Source organism: Sesamum indicum, linkage group LG8 (assembly GCF_000512975.1).
Source record: "Sesamum indicum cultivar Zhongzhi No. 13 linkage group LG8, S_indicum_v1.0, whole genome shotgun sequence".
In the NCBI taxonomy this organism is placed as follows: Eukaryota; Viridiplantae; Streptophyta; class Magnoliopsida; order Lamiales; family Pedaliaceae; genus Sesamum; species Sesamum indicum.
The window spans coordinates 21,013,424-21,027,185 of NC_026152.1; the positions used below are offsets into that span (position 1 = coordinate 21,013,424).

The window sequence follows — 13,762 nt, forward strand, 5'->3', positions numbered from 1 at the left end:
ATCAACTCCTCACTACTAAACTACTTTTTTCATTTTACATATAATTTATATTATTACCTTATCTTCATATTCTCACGGACACATGAAATTTTATAATTTAATCATACACTGCTTAACCCTTTTGTTCACTCTGTCTTCTTGATAACTATACTCCACAATTATAGTATCTAATTATATTATTTAAATCAAAAAATTGTTTTAGGTAGAGTCAAAACATATTTTGAAAATTCATATTATAGTATCATATCCCATCACGAAACTACTTTTTTTTTCTTTTTACTTTGATCAGTATATGTTTTCAAATATTATCTCCTCTTCATTTCACACTAATTGTTGGTATTAAATAAATAGTTTTATTTATTGTTTTTACCAAAGAAAAGAAAAACATAGGGTGGTGGACTTTTCCAGGTCCCCGTCTTTTCTATTACATCAAATGTGGGTCCCCTACCCCCAACTTGTCCAACACACCAAAAAGTTGACCACCTCGGGATCGCACTGTCCAAATCAGTGGCATTTTCGTCTTTCTATGGGCAAAAAAATAAAAGACATTTCTTCCTTGTCTTTTTGTTTGCTTTTTCCACACATAACGTCGTTAGTGTGCCGTTGCAGCAACCGCCTACCCGCAACAGCCGGTGGAGTGCTCTCGCTCCTTTAGTCGGTCGTTATCCTGCGCCACCGGATGTTATGGGTTCCCGCAAATTATTGCCCCTTGTATTAATGGTTTAAAACAAAATTACGCAATAATAATACTCTTATAATCAATTAATTATCCATTTTCAGAGTTTCTCTGTTTTGCTGCTTCCCGGTAAAGTATTTGAATAAAAATCCATCTTTTTTAAGTAATAATTGTTTACTGTAGTATCGCAGCAGCCCACCTTTGAAATTTCATCAAAAAAAACTGTTTGTTAGTTAAAAGTAGGTTTGCTTATGATCATCGTTGGCGGCATTTTCTTGATTTTAAATGTCTGATGGCTTTGAACAACAGAAGAAGATGTTCAAAAACTTTAGGTAGGTTTCTGTTGTCGGGTCCTCCTCATTTTTTATTTTTTGTTTTTTTTAAAGATTCAACGTGTATTTTCTTAAGGGGCTTGTGGGTTTCTTGCTGATTGTTTTATTATATACATATATTCTTATGGTGGAACAGGAATTCGCTGTAGAGGTATGCTTTTGAACTGGAGGTTTGGATCTTCTGATTGGTTTTCTCTGAATCAGAATAATCTAAATGAAGGGCAGTCTCAGGTTCAAGAATTCAGGAACCCCTTTTCTTGAGAAGCAATACATCTTCACTCTGGCGGCTGCCGTGTGTTGCATTCAAACATGGACTTAAGTATTCAATGTTTCTGCATAGATTTTGATGCGAACAGAGGAAAGAATCCGAGAAATACGCAAACGGGTTTCCCATAAATGCCTTGTAGAAAGAGCCTATTGGATGTTTTATTGAGTGTTCTTCAGCAATCAAGAAATCTCAAGTGCGAAGATGACGGTTGAGAGGTTGAGTTTGGGAAGGAAGAATGTGGTTGTGGGAATAAGATTGGACGCCCATGCTCAAGAGTTGCTGGATTGGGCATTGGTGAAAGTCGCTGATCCGGGAGACAGTGTGGTGGCTATTCATGTTTGCAGGAATTCCGGTACTGTGACATGGCTGCATGCTGCTACCTTGCTTGTATAAGTTGGACTCTCGTGTTTTAGTACAATTTGAACTCTTATGTATTTTACTTGAAGTAAATTAGTTTGTTGTGACTTAAAACTTCTTGGTTGCAGATTGTATTTCTAAGGAGAAAACCGTGTTGGATGGTTACTTGGAAGACTATGAAGGTCTATGCAGCCAAAAGCAGGTTAACTTTACCGTCTGCTAGATCTTTTACCATGATTGTTGTAGTAGTGATCACTTATTGAGGATAAAGGTGAATGCCAGATATTGACTAGTTATCTTTGTTGCCTTTTTCTGTTTCTTTTGGGGTGTGCAGGTTGCTCTTAGTACTGAAGTCTTGAAAGGATATTCACTCAGAAAAGCTCTGGCTAGACAGGCAAAGAACCACAGTGCATCAGCTGTTGTTGTTGGGATCAATAAGCATAGTGCTTTGGGGTAAGTAGAGTCTGAAAACGAATATCTGTATATGTAAATTATATCTTGTAAGTTTGACAGCCAGTTATTTTCAGGGGATGGGCTTCGATTGCTAAGTATTGTGCCAAGAGACTACCTCCAACGACTGAAGTTTTGGCAATTTACAATGGGAAAGTTGTTTTCAGCAGGCATTCCGAAATCCAATTAGAAGGTCCGGTATTCTATGTTTCACCAGTAATCTTGTAAATATAAGTTATTGGTTATATAGAAAACTTATTTTTTGTTTTATGGATGATCACCAGGTCCTGGTTTAGATCCAAAGCCAAGTTTTTGTATGAGCGATAACCTCCCATTCAGAGACAATTATTCTGAGTTTGGAGAATCAGAGATATCAGAAATGAGTAGGTTCAGTTTTGATGGAAGAGATGGAAACATAAATTCAAAAGACGACGTTGTAAGCTCTGTTGGAAGCCACAAGAGAGGTTCTCTAAGTTCGATTTCACTTCCTGCACAGGATTTTACAAAGCAAAGGCCTGGTTGGCCTCTGCTTCAGACAGCTAGTTCAGTAAATCAACAAGCATTAGAAGCAAGAAAAATGTCGGTTGTGCAATGGGTAATGACTTTACCACAGCGATCGTTGTCTGATATTTCTGAATCCAACTCCCTTACAAGTTCGAAGACTGATGATTCTCTTGAAGGAGAAAGCGGAAAGGTGTTCGAGATAAGTACAATAGACAAACTAGCCAGTCAGCAAGAGCTGCCCAAGGATTTGGAACTTATACTTGTCAGGAATCTGGTGGGCTGCAAATTATTCGGCCATGATGTTCTGAAAATATCTACATCCGAGTTCTCCTCAGGTTATTATCTCAAACAACTCTACCTCCATAAAGTTCCTTTTACCTTTTGAAAATTTGTATCCCACTTAACACCTTCAATTGCTGCAGGAAATCTTATTGGAAAAGGAGGTTGTAATTCTGTATACAAGGGAATTCTTCCTGAAGGCAAAACAATAGCAGTAAAACTATTGCAGTCCTCAAAAGAAGCCTGGAAGGATTTTATCCAGGAGGTTGATATAATGACCACATTGAAGCATAAAAGAATTGCACCTTTGCTTGGAATTTGCATAGAAGATAATGATCTAATCTCCGTTTATGATTTTATGCCAAAGGGGAACTTGGAAGAGAATTTGCGTGGTAAGTTGGACAAGAATCAAGAATTTTTCTCTTAATGAAAGATTAAAATCACCTAATTTTGAGTTGATTATTGAAGCAGGTGATAGAAAGGAAAAGTCTATGCTGTCGTGGGAAGCAAGATTTCAAATAGCTGTTGGGGTTGCTGAAGCACTAAACTACCTGCATAATGAATGCCCGAGACCTGTGATTCATAGAGACATCAAGTCTTCAAATATTCTCCTAACTGATGAATTAGAACCACAGGTAGTCACACAGCATTTAATTCTTCGTCTCTACATTACACAACATTATTAGTGATTTGATTTCCTTAATTTCATCAACAGTTATGCGATTTTGGATTGGCAACATGGGGACCTACAACAGCATCTTTTCTGACGGACAGTGATGTGGTAGGAACATTCGGCTATCTCGCTCCCGAGTATTTTATGTATGGTAAAGTTAGCGACAAGATTGATGTATATGCTTTCGGTGTAGTTCTACTAGAATTACTATCAGGGAGGAAACCAATTGGTTTAGAAACTCCAAAGGGCCAGGAAAGCTTAGTCATGTGGGTAAGAACATGCATCTCTACTAAAACTTTAGCCGTCTTGTACAAGTTTTCTGAAAAATTAACAAAAGGTAATTCTTGATACTCAGGCAAAACCTAAACTAGAAAGCAAGGATTACAAGAGTATATTGGATCCAAATTTGGATGGAAACATCAATGAGGCTCAAATGCAAAGAATGGCTGTAGCTGCAGCACTTTGTCTAACTCAAGCAGCCCGTCTTCGTCCCAAAGTGTGCCAGGTGATGAAAATCTTGTGAATTTGAACAACATTAATGAAATAAACATCTTACTTTATATTCATCACTAAGCAATGGTACTAAGATTATTGTTTCCTTGTTATTGCATACTTCAGATACTAAATATCCTGAGAGGAGAGGAAGTTGTTGATGGAGGAAAACCGAATTGTGGGATTTACGATGATTCAGAAAATCAAGATTTTAATGATGATGAAGTTTATCCAGATTCAAGTGCAGAATCCCATCTAAGTCTTGCGTTGCTTGATGTAAATGACAACTCTACATCGTCATTCAGCAGCATTGACCAAAGCAGCCCCCGTTATGTTGAACAGTTGTTGAAGAGAAGATTGATCGTCAGATCATCAAGTATGGATTAGTTGTCTTTGTACAAATTAAGCAAAGATGAGCGTTGCACCCAAGTCGAGGTGGTTTGCATATGTAATCAGAATGAGTTTTTTTTTCTTTTTTTTTTGGTGGTGATTTATTAAACAAAAAAAAAAAAAAAGAAAAAAAGAAATCCCCAAATTACAGAGGTGTAGTTTAAGGGGAATAGAATGTTGAATATATTGATATAAATTCTTTTGTTGTATGCATACAAAAATATACAAAGTTTTGAAACATAGAATCAAAATTATTTGGACTAAAAAAAAGGATAAATTATTTTGATATAATTACAAATATTCTTATATTATTTGAAAAATTATATATACTTTTTATATGTCACATAATTATGTAATCCTTCAAGTAAAATGGTAAATGAAACTCTATCCTTATTGAAAATTTAATTTGGAGCGATGCCGTAATTATAAAAAGTAATATTGATATTATTCAACTAATAACTTAAATAGGAATAAATGAAAATTGTTATTTTACATGAATATTTAATCACAATATGTAGCTAAGGATAACTGTGATTTAAAGCAAAGATTCTTCCCTTGTACAATAGATAGTTTTTCCAAAAAAGATATAAAAAGAAGTAAGTAATATTGATATTATTCAACTAATAACTTAAATAGGAATAAATGAAAATTGTTATTTTACATGAATATTTAATCACAATATGTAGCTAAGGATAACTGTGATTTAAAGCAAAGATTCTTCCCTTGTACAATAGATAGTTTTTCCAAAAAAGATATAAAGAGCAGTCCTATTTATACTAACTGTTTAAATTAAGTAAGTAAAGAATCTTTACTCATTCTTTTGGATGGAAACATTTTGAGGGCTGGTTCTGTCTTTTCATTAATGCCTTGATTCCTTTGATCCCCTTAACCTTGCTCCTCCTCCCCAAATTCACCTCATTAATAGGAAATATTGAATATATTTTAACTTATTTTTCTTTTCATATCAAATATATAAATTTGATGTTGAATGGATGTTATTATAATATATATATATATAATTTAAAAAAAATATTTAAATTATAATTTAGGAGCTAAAAAAGGTATTTTGAACAATTCAATATAAAATTAAATGAAATAGGTTAACTGTTGTATAGATGTTATTATTTGAATCTCGATAATTTTTTAATAATAAAAAATATTTATAATTATATTAAAATTTAAAAGAAGTCATAATTTACCTAAAATGAAATGAAAATAAACTATTGGAAAGGGAGGGACATAGTCTTGTGGGCTTGGTGGATGTGGTAGCAAAATAACTGGGCCTTATTAATCGACCAACAACTGGATTACAACAACTAACCCAATAGGATCCCAATTAGGCCGAGGAAAGAATCTCATCCATATAAAACAAATTTCTATAAACCAAAAACCAAGAGACTTGAACCCATAATTGGCCCAGTAGGATGATTCTTGTGACGTGGCGATCAGTTGTAGTAAAGTATTGGGCCTCTATAAATGGACGAAATGTTCGATTATATTGGGCTACAATATTGGAGGCCCTTTTCATCTTGTAAAAATGTAATTGGGCCCAGATGATATATAATGGGGGATAAGAATAATAGTGAAGCAAGAACAAAATACACTATGCGACAAAAAGTGCGACTTCAAAGAACTAACTAGTCTTTGCCAATACAACTTGATGTGATAGTCATGTTTTTAAACATTAGTATGCGATTTAGCTACATTACATTATTCTTGCTAGAGGTGTTGAATATATTATTATTGTACAAAATATCATCTATTTTTATTAAAATTTATCCTTAAATTTTTTTAATATAAGTACCATTTAATTTCATACTTGCGTAAAAATTATGGGTCACTTTTGACTATAGTTATTCTTAAAAAATATGAACTTGTATATCATTAGACTGATAATTCTTGAGGTGCTCACGTTTATAGGGTTGGAGTAACTATTTTGATATGTTAGGAAAAAATAAAAATTGTTATTTCATGTCATATATTACATCTAAATATACCACCATGAATTCAGAAAGACACAGAGAGAAGCGAAGGGCACACCACTCTTCTCTCAACTCTGATTCCAACTCCAATTATTAAATAAAATTTCTTCATTCGCGGAAAGGAAAGTATTTTTGTAATAGTGATTAGTAGAGATAGAAACAATATTATATTTGTTTGTGAAATCAAAGGCATCAGCAGCCTTGTTTCTATAAGTAGGGAGAGTGAAAATTTTTAGCTTACTTTCAGAAAGGGACCCTTTTTTCTTCTGTTGGAATTCCTGAAATCTGAATCAGTGGCCCCTGTGCTCTGCCCTGTTTCTGTCCGCCGTTGAATTGTCGACATTTGGGTCTCCTCCATAACTCCTTTTAGCCGCTTCTAGGGTTTCTTTTACCTTCTAACTTTCCCCAACCCCATCGCCACCCGTTACTGCGACTCGCTCGCCTCATTTGTGACCCCTTTTTGCCGCTTGCTTTTTGGGTGCCCGATTCGTTTTGGGAGATTTAATTGCTTCATGAATTAATCTGTTCATCGTAAGTCATTTGCTTTTCGTTTTTTGGTGGCTTTATAGATTTTCAAATTTCTCAACTCAATTTGTTCCGGCTCATGCTTGTAGCTGTGGGATCTTACACGGGATTCTCTTTTAGTTGCATTTTGGTTTAATGCGTTCGTGGCTTATATTTGTTTCTTATTTCTGGGGATACTTGCGGGTAAATTTTAGTTTAAATTGAAGTCAGTCGTTTTAATTCTTCCTAATTATGAACTTCTTTGACATGGATTATGTTTTTAAAATCCTTGGCATTTTCCTCCTGGTGTCTGTGCTTTCATTACCTTTTTGTTTATACGCGAAATTATCTTGCTTCTGATTTGGTTGTTTTGAACATTATTATATAATTAGTATTTCACTGCAGACTGGACGAGTGATCTATCTTGTTGATTTTTATTTCTCTGCTACGGGTTTGGCATGTTTCTCAATAAGGAAAGGACATTGCTGAATGAGATAGCACTGCAAATTCAGTCCGAGCATCGGTGAAGAGCGCTGTATGGTTCTTATTTGCAATAAGATTTGATTGTTGGTTTTATTCAAACAATATATCTGCTGAAATGGATGATGGAGAGCTTGATTTCCCAAGTGACCAAATGTTATCGTGCTTGGATATGACTAATGCTCAGAGCAGTTGCTCATTTGACATAGATGAGTTTCTTGGTCGGACACAGGCCTGCAATGATGCTCTTGGGCGGACAGAGGCTTATACTGATGTTCTTGGTCGAACGCAGGCCTGCACCCATGCCCATGCTTGCAACCCATCTGGCCCTGATAAGTCCCACACACACACCTGTATTCATGTTCATACCCAAATTATGCCATCCCCTAGTGAACCCCAGGCTCCCAGTGATGACACTGCTGAGTCAGTAGAGAAAAAAGGTAAAAAAAGGCCATTGGGTAATCGTGAAGCTGTCCGCAAATATAGGGAAAAGAAGAAGGCTAGGACTGCATCGTTGGAGGATGAAGTTATTAGGTTGAGAGCTTTGAATCAGCAGCTAATGAAGAGGCTGCAAGGTCAGGCTTTGTTGGAGGCTGAGATTGCTCGGCTGAAGTGCTTGCTTGTAGACATCAGAGGGAGGATCGAAGGAGAAATTGGCGCTTTCCCTTACCAGAAACCAACCAAGAGTGGAGATGTCTATCAAAACATTGCTAATCCTAACCTTCCAGGCACTTACGTGATGAATCCGTGTAATATGCAGCGGAATGATCAGCTCTACTGCCTTCACCCTGGATCAGAAACTGCGTTAAATGGCCAAGGCCTTGGGGATTGTGGATTTGACAATCTTCAGTGTTTGGGGAATCAAAGTTCTGATCAGAAGGAGCTCCCTGATTGTGGACTTGGCAATGCTAACGTTGTTTCTGGTGGCAATACTTCCAGCAGCAGTAAGAGAAAAGGTGAACTTTTCTGGTCTTCTTAATTTTAGCTTACCTTCTGATGGACATTTCAGTTGAATCTCTGTCGTGGAAAATGTGACTGCTGTATCGCATGGTTTTACTGAGTTAGGATTATTTTATTGAATTGTCTTGTCTACACCAAAAGAATGGTTAACTACTGTTAATTGGTGACTCTTTTCCATCTTATGGCTATTTGTTTGTTTATTAATTAGTAACTCTTTTCCATCTTACACTATTTTTTTCTTATAAACAAGAATTCTTTCCGATCTTATTACCTCTTTGTTTGTTTATCATGTACTCAGATAATATTGTTGGTGCGTCTAGAGAATTAGATCAAATGTCTGGATGAAGGGTTTGTAATTGCGTGTTTCCCACTTCCTTGTAGACTGTCTTTGATGTCTGCTTTATACTGTGTGTTGTTTCAATTGCGTGGTTTGACCTTTGTCCTTCTATAGATAGATGCACATATATGCAGCACAGATACTCATCACACAGAAACATGTACATAGATCAAAACATTTTTCTTGGAATAAGGAGAAAAGTCTAAATAGAATTAAGCAATTTCTGAGCATGCTATCGGTTTCCCAAAGATTAAACAGAAAAACACATGATCTGCACGAATGTCCTAAACCAAATTTTGAGATAAATGGTGTAAATAACTGTTTGTCTAATGAAATGGATATGAAATTTAACATATAGTTAACTTAATAGTGGAAACTAACGCTGCAATTTTTTTGAAGTTCTGTATATAAGGTCTTATTTCAGTTATTTGTGAATAAGAAACATTTCATGCTAAGAATTTTACATACTTCTTGATATGGGTAGTAGCTGCATGTTAGCATTTTTGTATGGAAAGAATGTTAGGTGTCTCACTGGTTAGATAGTTCTGATGTTTGTAAGTGTTTGATTTATAATGAACCAAACACAATTATCAGGACTTGCATAACCGGCATCCTTAACTTTGTGTGAACTTGATGTTGTGTCAGCAGGGGGACGTGCTGCAATGGCTAGTTAAAGAGCTAATCAGGTGGAGGTATCTTGTTATTGAGAATGAGTATTTGCTGATTTCATTTCCATCTTCTTTTTAGGATTAGCCGTGGCATCTTTTCTTAATAAGCTACTGTTGGCAAGACGTAGAGCTCTGTAGCTGGGGTCTAGTTGGTTTTCCATGTATATTGGTTTTTATTGGCAATGCATTGTAAAGTAGGATGCTGGGAGCATAGCTAGCAGAAACTGAGGGAAAAGGAGAGGAAGATTTTGGTTTTGCAAGGCCTTATTAGGTTTCTCTGTCAGCCTCACGGTATCAGAAGGACGAGATATTTGTTATTTCATTCGATGTGTTTTGACTGTATTCTTAGTCATAATATCTGTTCCTTTCACAACCTTGTTTGTTCCTCAAATGGTGATGTTTTCAATGCTAATTACATAATCCAGAAAACTTGTTTCTGGATAGTTGAGGTGCTCCAGTGCCCGTGTGCTTGTCATTGCAATCATGAAGGATAAGTAATTCCATCAATGACACAGGTAATAAGAGTGGGGGTAACAATTTCATGCAGCTGTTGTATATTACATAGCACAGGTGCACTTGGTTCCTCTTCTCTGGCATAATGACCTCTTAGTCAATTGGAATGTGCAACTCATCCCAACCGAAGCTTACAAAGTTGAAACTGGTGATCAACACTGTGGTCTTCGTCTTTTTTGCTCGGCTTTTACTCTCCGCCTCTGATAGTTTTCCAAGCATCATGTCTTGTCGCATCTCACTTTAGAAGTGGATCTGTCAAAACAATTCTTGTATTATTCGCCACTTCACAAAAGCAGCATCTCACCTAGTATCAGAGCACATGGCATCCACATATGTTATTATTAATTTCAAATCGAACAGACAGTATTAACTTAGTATGTAACTTTAACCATGAATGAATAAAATGGGCGTGAACCCCAACAAGAAACAGTGTAAAGCATCAGTAACATAACTCAGCATACCGAAGATTATAATTTCAAACAAGTTACAGATTTTCAGGTCATCTACATTTTGAAGGGGAGTTCAATCGGGCAGAAAGAAGCTTCTAATCCTAAGTACAATTTATCTGAAAGCAGCTAAGAAAAATCAGCGGCTTGGATGTCATCCTCATCCCGGTAGATGCTCTCAGACATTTGCCAGACTTGCACTGTATTATCCTCTGCTACACTTGAAATGACCCATGGCTCATTCTTGTTCCACGAAAAGTCTGAAATCTTTGCTTTATGACCACCATGTGAGAAGAGGAGCTCAGGGGGGCCATCTTCAGCTTCCCCTTCCAACTGCTCATCCCCAACCCTAAAAAGCATGACCACGAATAATTTAGTCATTACTATCATTATTTCAATCATAAGATGAATACAGGAAGATATCAAAATTAGTGCCAGCATGAGATGCCTGATTCAAAAGGTTTCATCATAGGATGCTCGGTAGAACATACCTGTTAAGGTCCCAAACCATCAACCTTCTGTCATCAGCAGAAGATGCCAAAATAGTTTCATGGTTAGGATTCCATTCTACCTGGAAAACCTCTTCCCTGTGAAAAAAGGAACATAGCAATGAGCACAAATGCTTTCCATAGGCAATATGAGATATCAGAGTGTGTCTTTTGTTAACACATTGGTAATTCTCTAATTCACATTCATGTGAAAACCATTCCAACTGGTTAAACATCATTAACGCTATGATAGGGATCATCAGTTACTGGTACCAGCACTGAGTTAGCATTTGTTAGGATGGAATTGTATACAATACACTGAAAGTATCATTTCAGTACTGAATTCAGCTTCTGCTTGGTAAGGTCGTGTTGTCCTCCATCGTTTATTTGAGATATTGAGTTAGACAAGATTGTAAAGCATGCGACAGTTCCTTTTCCATATTTTACTAAGTTCATATCAGAGCAAGCCTTGTCAGACTAAGTTGTAATTTGTAAAACCAACATGGACTAAAAGGACAGTTTTGGCTCGTGGCATCAAAACCTGCTGTTTTATGATTTTTTGGATATCGTCACAACTCTTTGCCCTTTTTTAGCACGGGAACAAGTTTAGAGTGGTTGACGTTATTACCCTAAAAAAGAATGCCATCTAGAGAAATTCGGAAAAGAAGCATCACATATTTTAAGAAGCACTTCCTTTTTCCGGAAAGAATTCAATCAAAATGAGAGGACTTACATATGATTGCCAAGAGCATGCAGTGGAGAACTCAAGTTCCGCATATCAAACAGACCCACTGTGGTATCAGAGGATGCAGTCGCCAAAGCCCACTCGTTAAATGGATTGAAGGATAAATAGTTCACCTGAAAAATTGAAAGAAAGGAATTGTGTTCTGATGCATAATTAAATGATAACACAAACATTAAGATTATGTACAACAACCAGATGTAGAAAATTGGAATTGTATGAAAAACTAGTATTAGCCACATTAAAATCAAGCATTGGTACAGGGATCCGAAACATAGAGAAATGCTGATGAAAGAACAGTGTAGCAGATAAGTCCTTCACCTCCTTTTCATGCACAACAACTGAGTGTTGGCACTTGTTTGTGCGTAAATCCCAAATCATTAGCTTGCAATCATCTCCCACGGAGCCAAACAAATTTTCATTCTTTAGATGCCATGACACATCCTCAACCACATTTTCATGACCCTGGAGCATAAACCACAGTTAAGAAGTTAACTCACCATGTTAGAAGATCACACAAAAGCTCTTTCCATAAAAAGAGATGACAGTGAGATGATCAGAATCAGCACAAGAATGTGCTTGAAAGATAGTAGTTTACCTTATAAATATAGTTTGCTTCAAGCACTTTCTCTTGAGGCATTGAAGAGATATCCCAAAAACATATTTTACAATCGTTTGAACCACTCAAAAGATAACCTTCCTTCAGTGAGCTCCACGACAAGCCATATCCTTCCTTGTCATGTCCTTTCAGTCTCAAGTCCGGATCACAGGAAGCGCCTTTGGCCTCCAGCTGCTTAGTACAGTCAAATACATATACTTGGGAACCATTGGTCTTCGCAGCAATTATAGCTTGATTTTGCAACATACATCTTGCCCTATTCACTTCTCCATCAACTTGTATCTTTTGAACTATCTCTACCTGCATACACGCAATACATTTCGGTGTCAACAACTTACCATCAGCATTTTGTTTTTAGTTAGACCTGGTCCTCTAGGACTCTCTAGAAAAAGGTGGGGAAAAAAAGAAAGGCCAGTATGATTTGGAATGAACTTTATAAAGACCAAATAAACTAACCCCAGCCCAAGGTCGATGCATGAAATTCTAACGAGAGAACCAGAAAAACAAAGAGAAAAAAATTAGAGAAAAGAAACAATAATCTCTACGTATTAGACTATCAAACGGTTGATGCCTTCCTTCTCACACAAAAGTTGTTTTGGAGCAGTGCGCTGTTAAGAATAGAATAACTACAATCTTTCAGTAGGAACTTTACTCGAACAGTTGGTACCTACCCATACACAAAATATACGAACATCATCTACATAAAACTTAAATAGAAATCAACACCAGACAACTGACCTTGGGGATGATGGAGTTCTCGGGGTCGACTGCGAGGGCAGAGGAGGGGTCGCGGGGGAGGTACGCGTCCGCGAGCATGAGAAAATTGGGGATACCATCGGATGTATGGGTCCCCAGGATCAATTTGTGGACGGCGAGATCACCACCGTCGGACGAAGGCGGCAAACTGTACGGTGAGAGACGGCCACTCGAGGGAGTGGCAGATGACGAGATCGTACAGCAACGGTGTATTCTTCTTCCACACTGAAAACTCCTCCTCCACCACCTCTTCCATTTCTTACACACTCTCTCTTTACACCACACACGCACAAAAACACACACGCGGGACACACAGAGGAGAACACGTACTAATGGTATATTTTCACGCACAAATGAGCCGAAGATTATGAGAGGGCTTCTTCCCGCCAAACGTGGAATCGGAGGGAAAATTGGGGAAGGAGCTGACTGTGTTGGGCCTTTGGGCCGCAAAGATTCAAAAACATATTTTAATATGGGCTTAATCTTAAAGCCCATCTAAACCCAGATACGCCGGTCCAATTAATTTCTAAATATATACAATTAGAAAATCAAATTCCTAAGCCAAAATTCCAACAAATTCAAAGCCGACTACGTACAATTTGTTTTTTCATATTAAATACCAAATAAAAAAATTAATATAAATATATACTTAATATAATTGTGTTATTATAGAATTAAACTTATGCTATTATTCGTATCTATGTAGGTGCGCCCATTGAATTTGTATGAACCAACTTCATGTTGCTACTATTTTATTTGTAGGTATTAAATAAGAGCATGTTGAGTTATTCCCAGATTTGTTTCATTACCACTTTTAATTTATCATAAAATTATTCTAGGATTTGT

The 13,762-nt window shown here is 36.7% G+C and overlaps 3 protein-coding genes across 6 annotated transcripts; 2 read left to right on the forward strand and 1 right to left on the reverse strand.

The window, feature by feature from the left end:
* On the forward strand, positions 850-4,558 carry LOC105169790 (probable serine/threonine-protein kinase PBL7). 2 transcript variants are annotated; one of them, XM_011090305.2, is made up of 11 exons: positions 850-1,008; positions 1,145-1,628; positions 1,762-1,835; positions 1,968-2,086; positions 2,161-2,276; positions 2,368-2,922; positions 3,010-3,258; positions 3,338-3,501; positions 3,582-3,809; positions 3,895-4,044; positions 4,158-4,558. In XM_011090305.2, the coding sequence occupies exons 2-11, from the start codon at positions 1,478-1,480 to the stop codon at positions 4,416-4,418; spliced, it is 2,067 nt and encodes a 688-aa protein (XP_011088607.1). In that variant the 5' UTR covers positions 850-1,008; positions 1,145-1,477; the 3' UTR covers positions 4,419-4,558. The 2 variants fall into 2 exon arrangements, with proteins under 2 accessions (XP_011088607.1, XP_020551637.1); XM_020695978.1 differs by lacking the exon at positions 850-1,008 and having other exon boundaries at positions 1,543-1,663.
* LOC105169791 (basic leucine zipper 23) lies at positions 6,456-9,725 on the forward strand. 3 transcript variants are annotated; one of them, XM_020695942.1, is made up of 3 exons: positions 6,456-6,934; positions 7,300-8,343; positions 9,330-9,725. In XM_020695942.1, the coding sequence occupies exons 2-3, from the start codon at positions 7,506-7,508 to the stop codon at positions 9,356-9,358; spliced, it is 867 nt and encodes a 288-aa protein (XP_020551601.1). In that variant the 5' UTR covers positions 6,456-6,934; positions 7,300-7,505; the 3' UTR covers positions 9,359-9,725. The 3 variants fall into 3 exon arrangements, with proteins under 3 accessions (XP_020551601.1, XP_020551600.1, XP_011088608.1); XM_020695941.1 differs by having other exon boundaries at positions 7,313-8,343; XM_011090306.2 differs by having other exon boundaries at positions 6,460-6,934; positions 7,313-8,343; positions 9,333-9,725.
* LOC105169792 (WD-40 repeat-containing protein MSI3) lies at positions 10,291-13,330 on the reverse strand. Its single transcript, XM_011090308.2, is given in 7 exon segments — positions 10,291-10,660; positions 10,803-10,898; positions 11,533-11,657; positions 11,863-12,006; positions 12,140-12,460; positions 12,899-13,058; positions 13,060-13,330. Coding segments are annotated over 7 exon segments (1,179 nt in total). The 5' UTR covers positions 13,173-13,330; the 3' UTR covers positions 10,291-10,440.

Bases quoted from the DNA above. Each gene is read 5' to 3' on its own strand.
- LOC105169791 (XM_020695942.1), top strand. From the start codon at position 7,506: ATGGATGATGGAGAGCTTGATTTCCCAAGTGACCAAATGTTATCGTGC. The intron at 8,344-9,329 runs GTGAACTTTTCT...ATGTTGTGTCAG, and splicing joins CAGCAGCAGTAAGAGAAAAG to CAGGGGGACGTGCTGCAATG.
- LOC105169790 (XM_011090305.2), top strand. From the start codon at position 1,478: ATGACGGTTGAGAGGTTGAGTTTGGGAAGGAAGAATGTGGTTGTGGGA. The intron at 1,629-1,761 runs GTACTGTGACAT...TCTTGGTTGCAG, and splicing joins TCATGTTTGCAGGAATTCCG to ATTGTATTTCTAAGGAGAAA. The intron at 3,810-3,894 runs GTAAGAACATGC...CTTGATACTCAG, and splicing joins AGGAAAGCTTAGTCATGTGG to GCAAAACCTAAACTAGAAAG.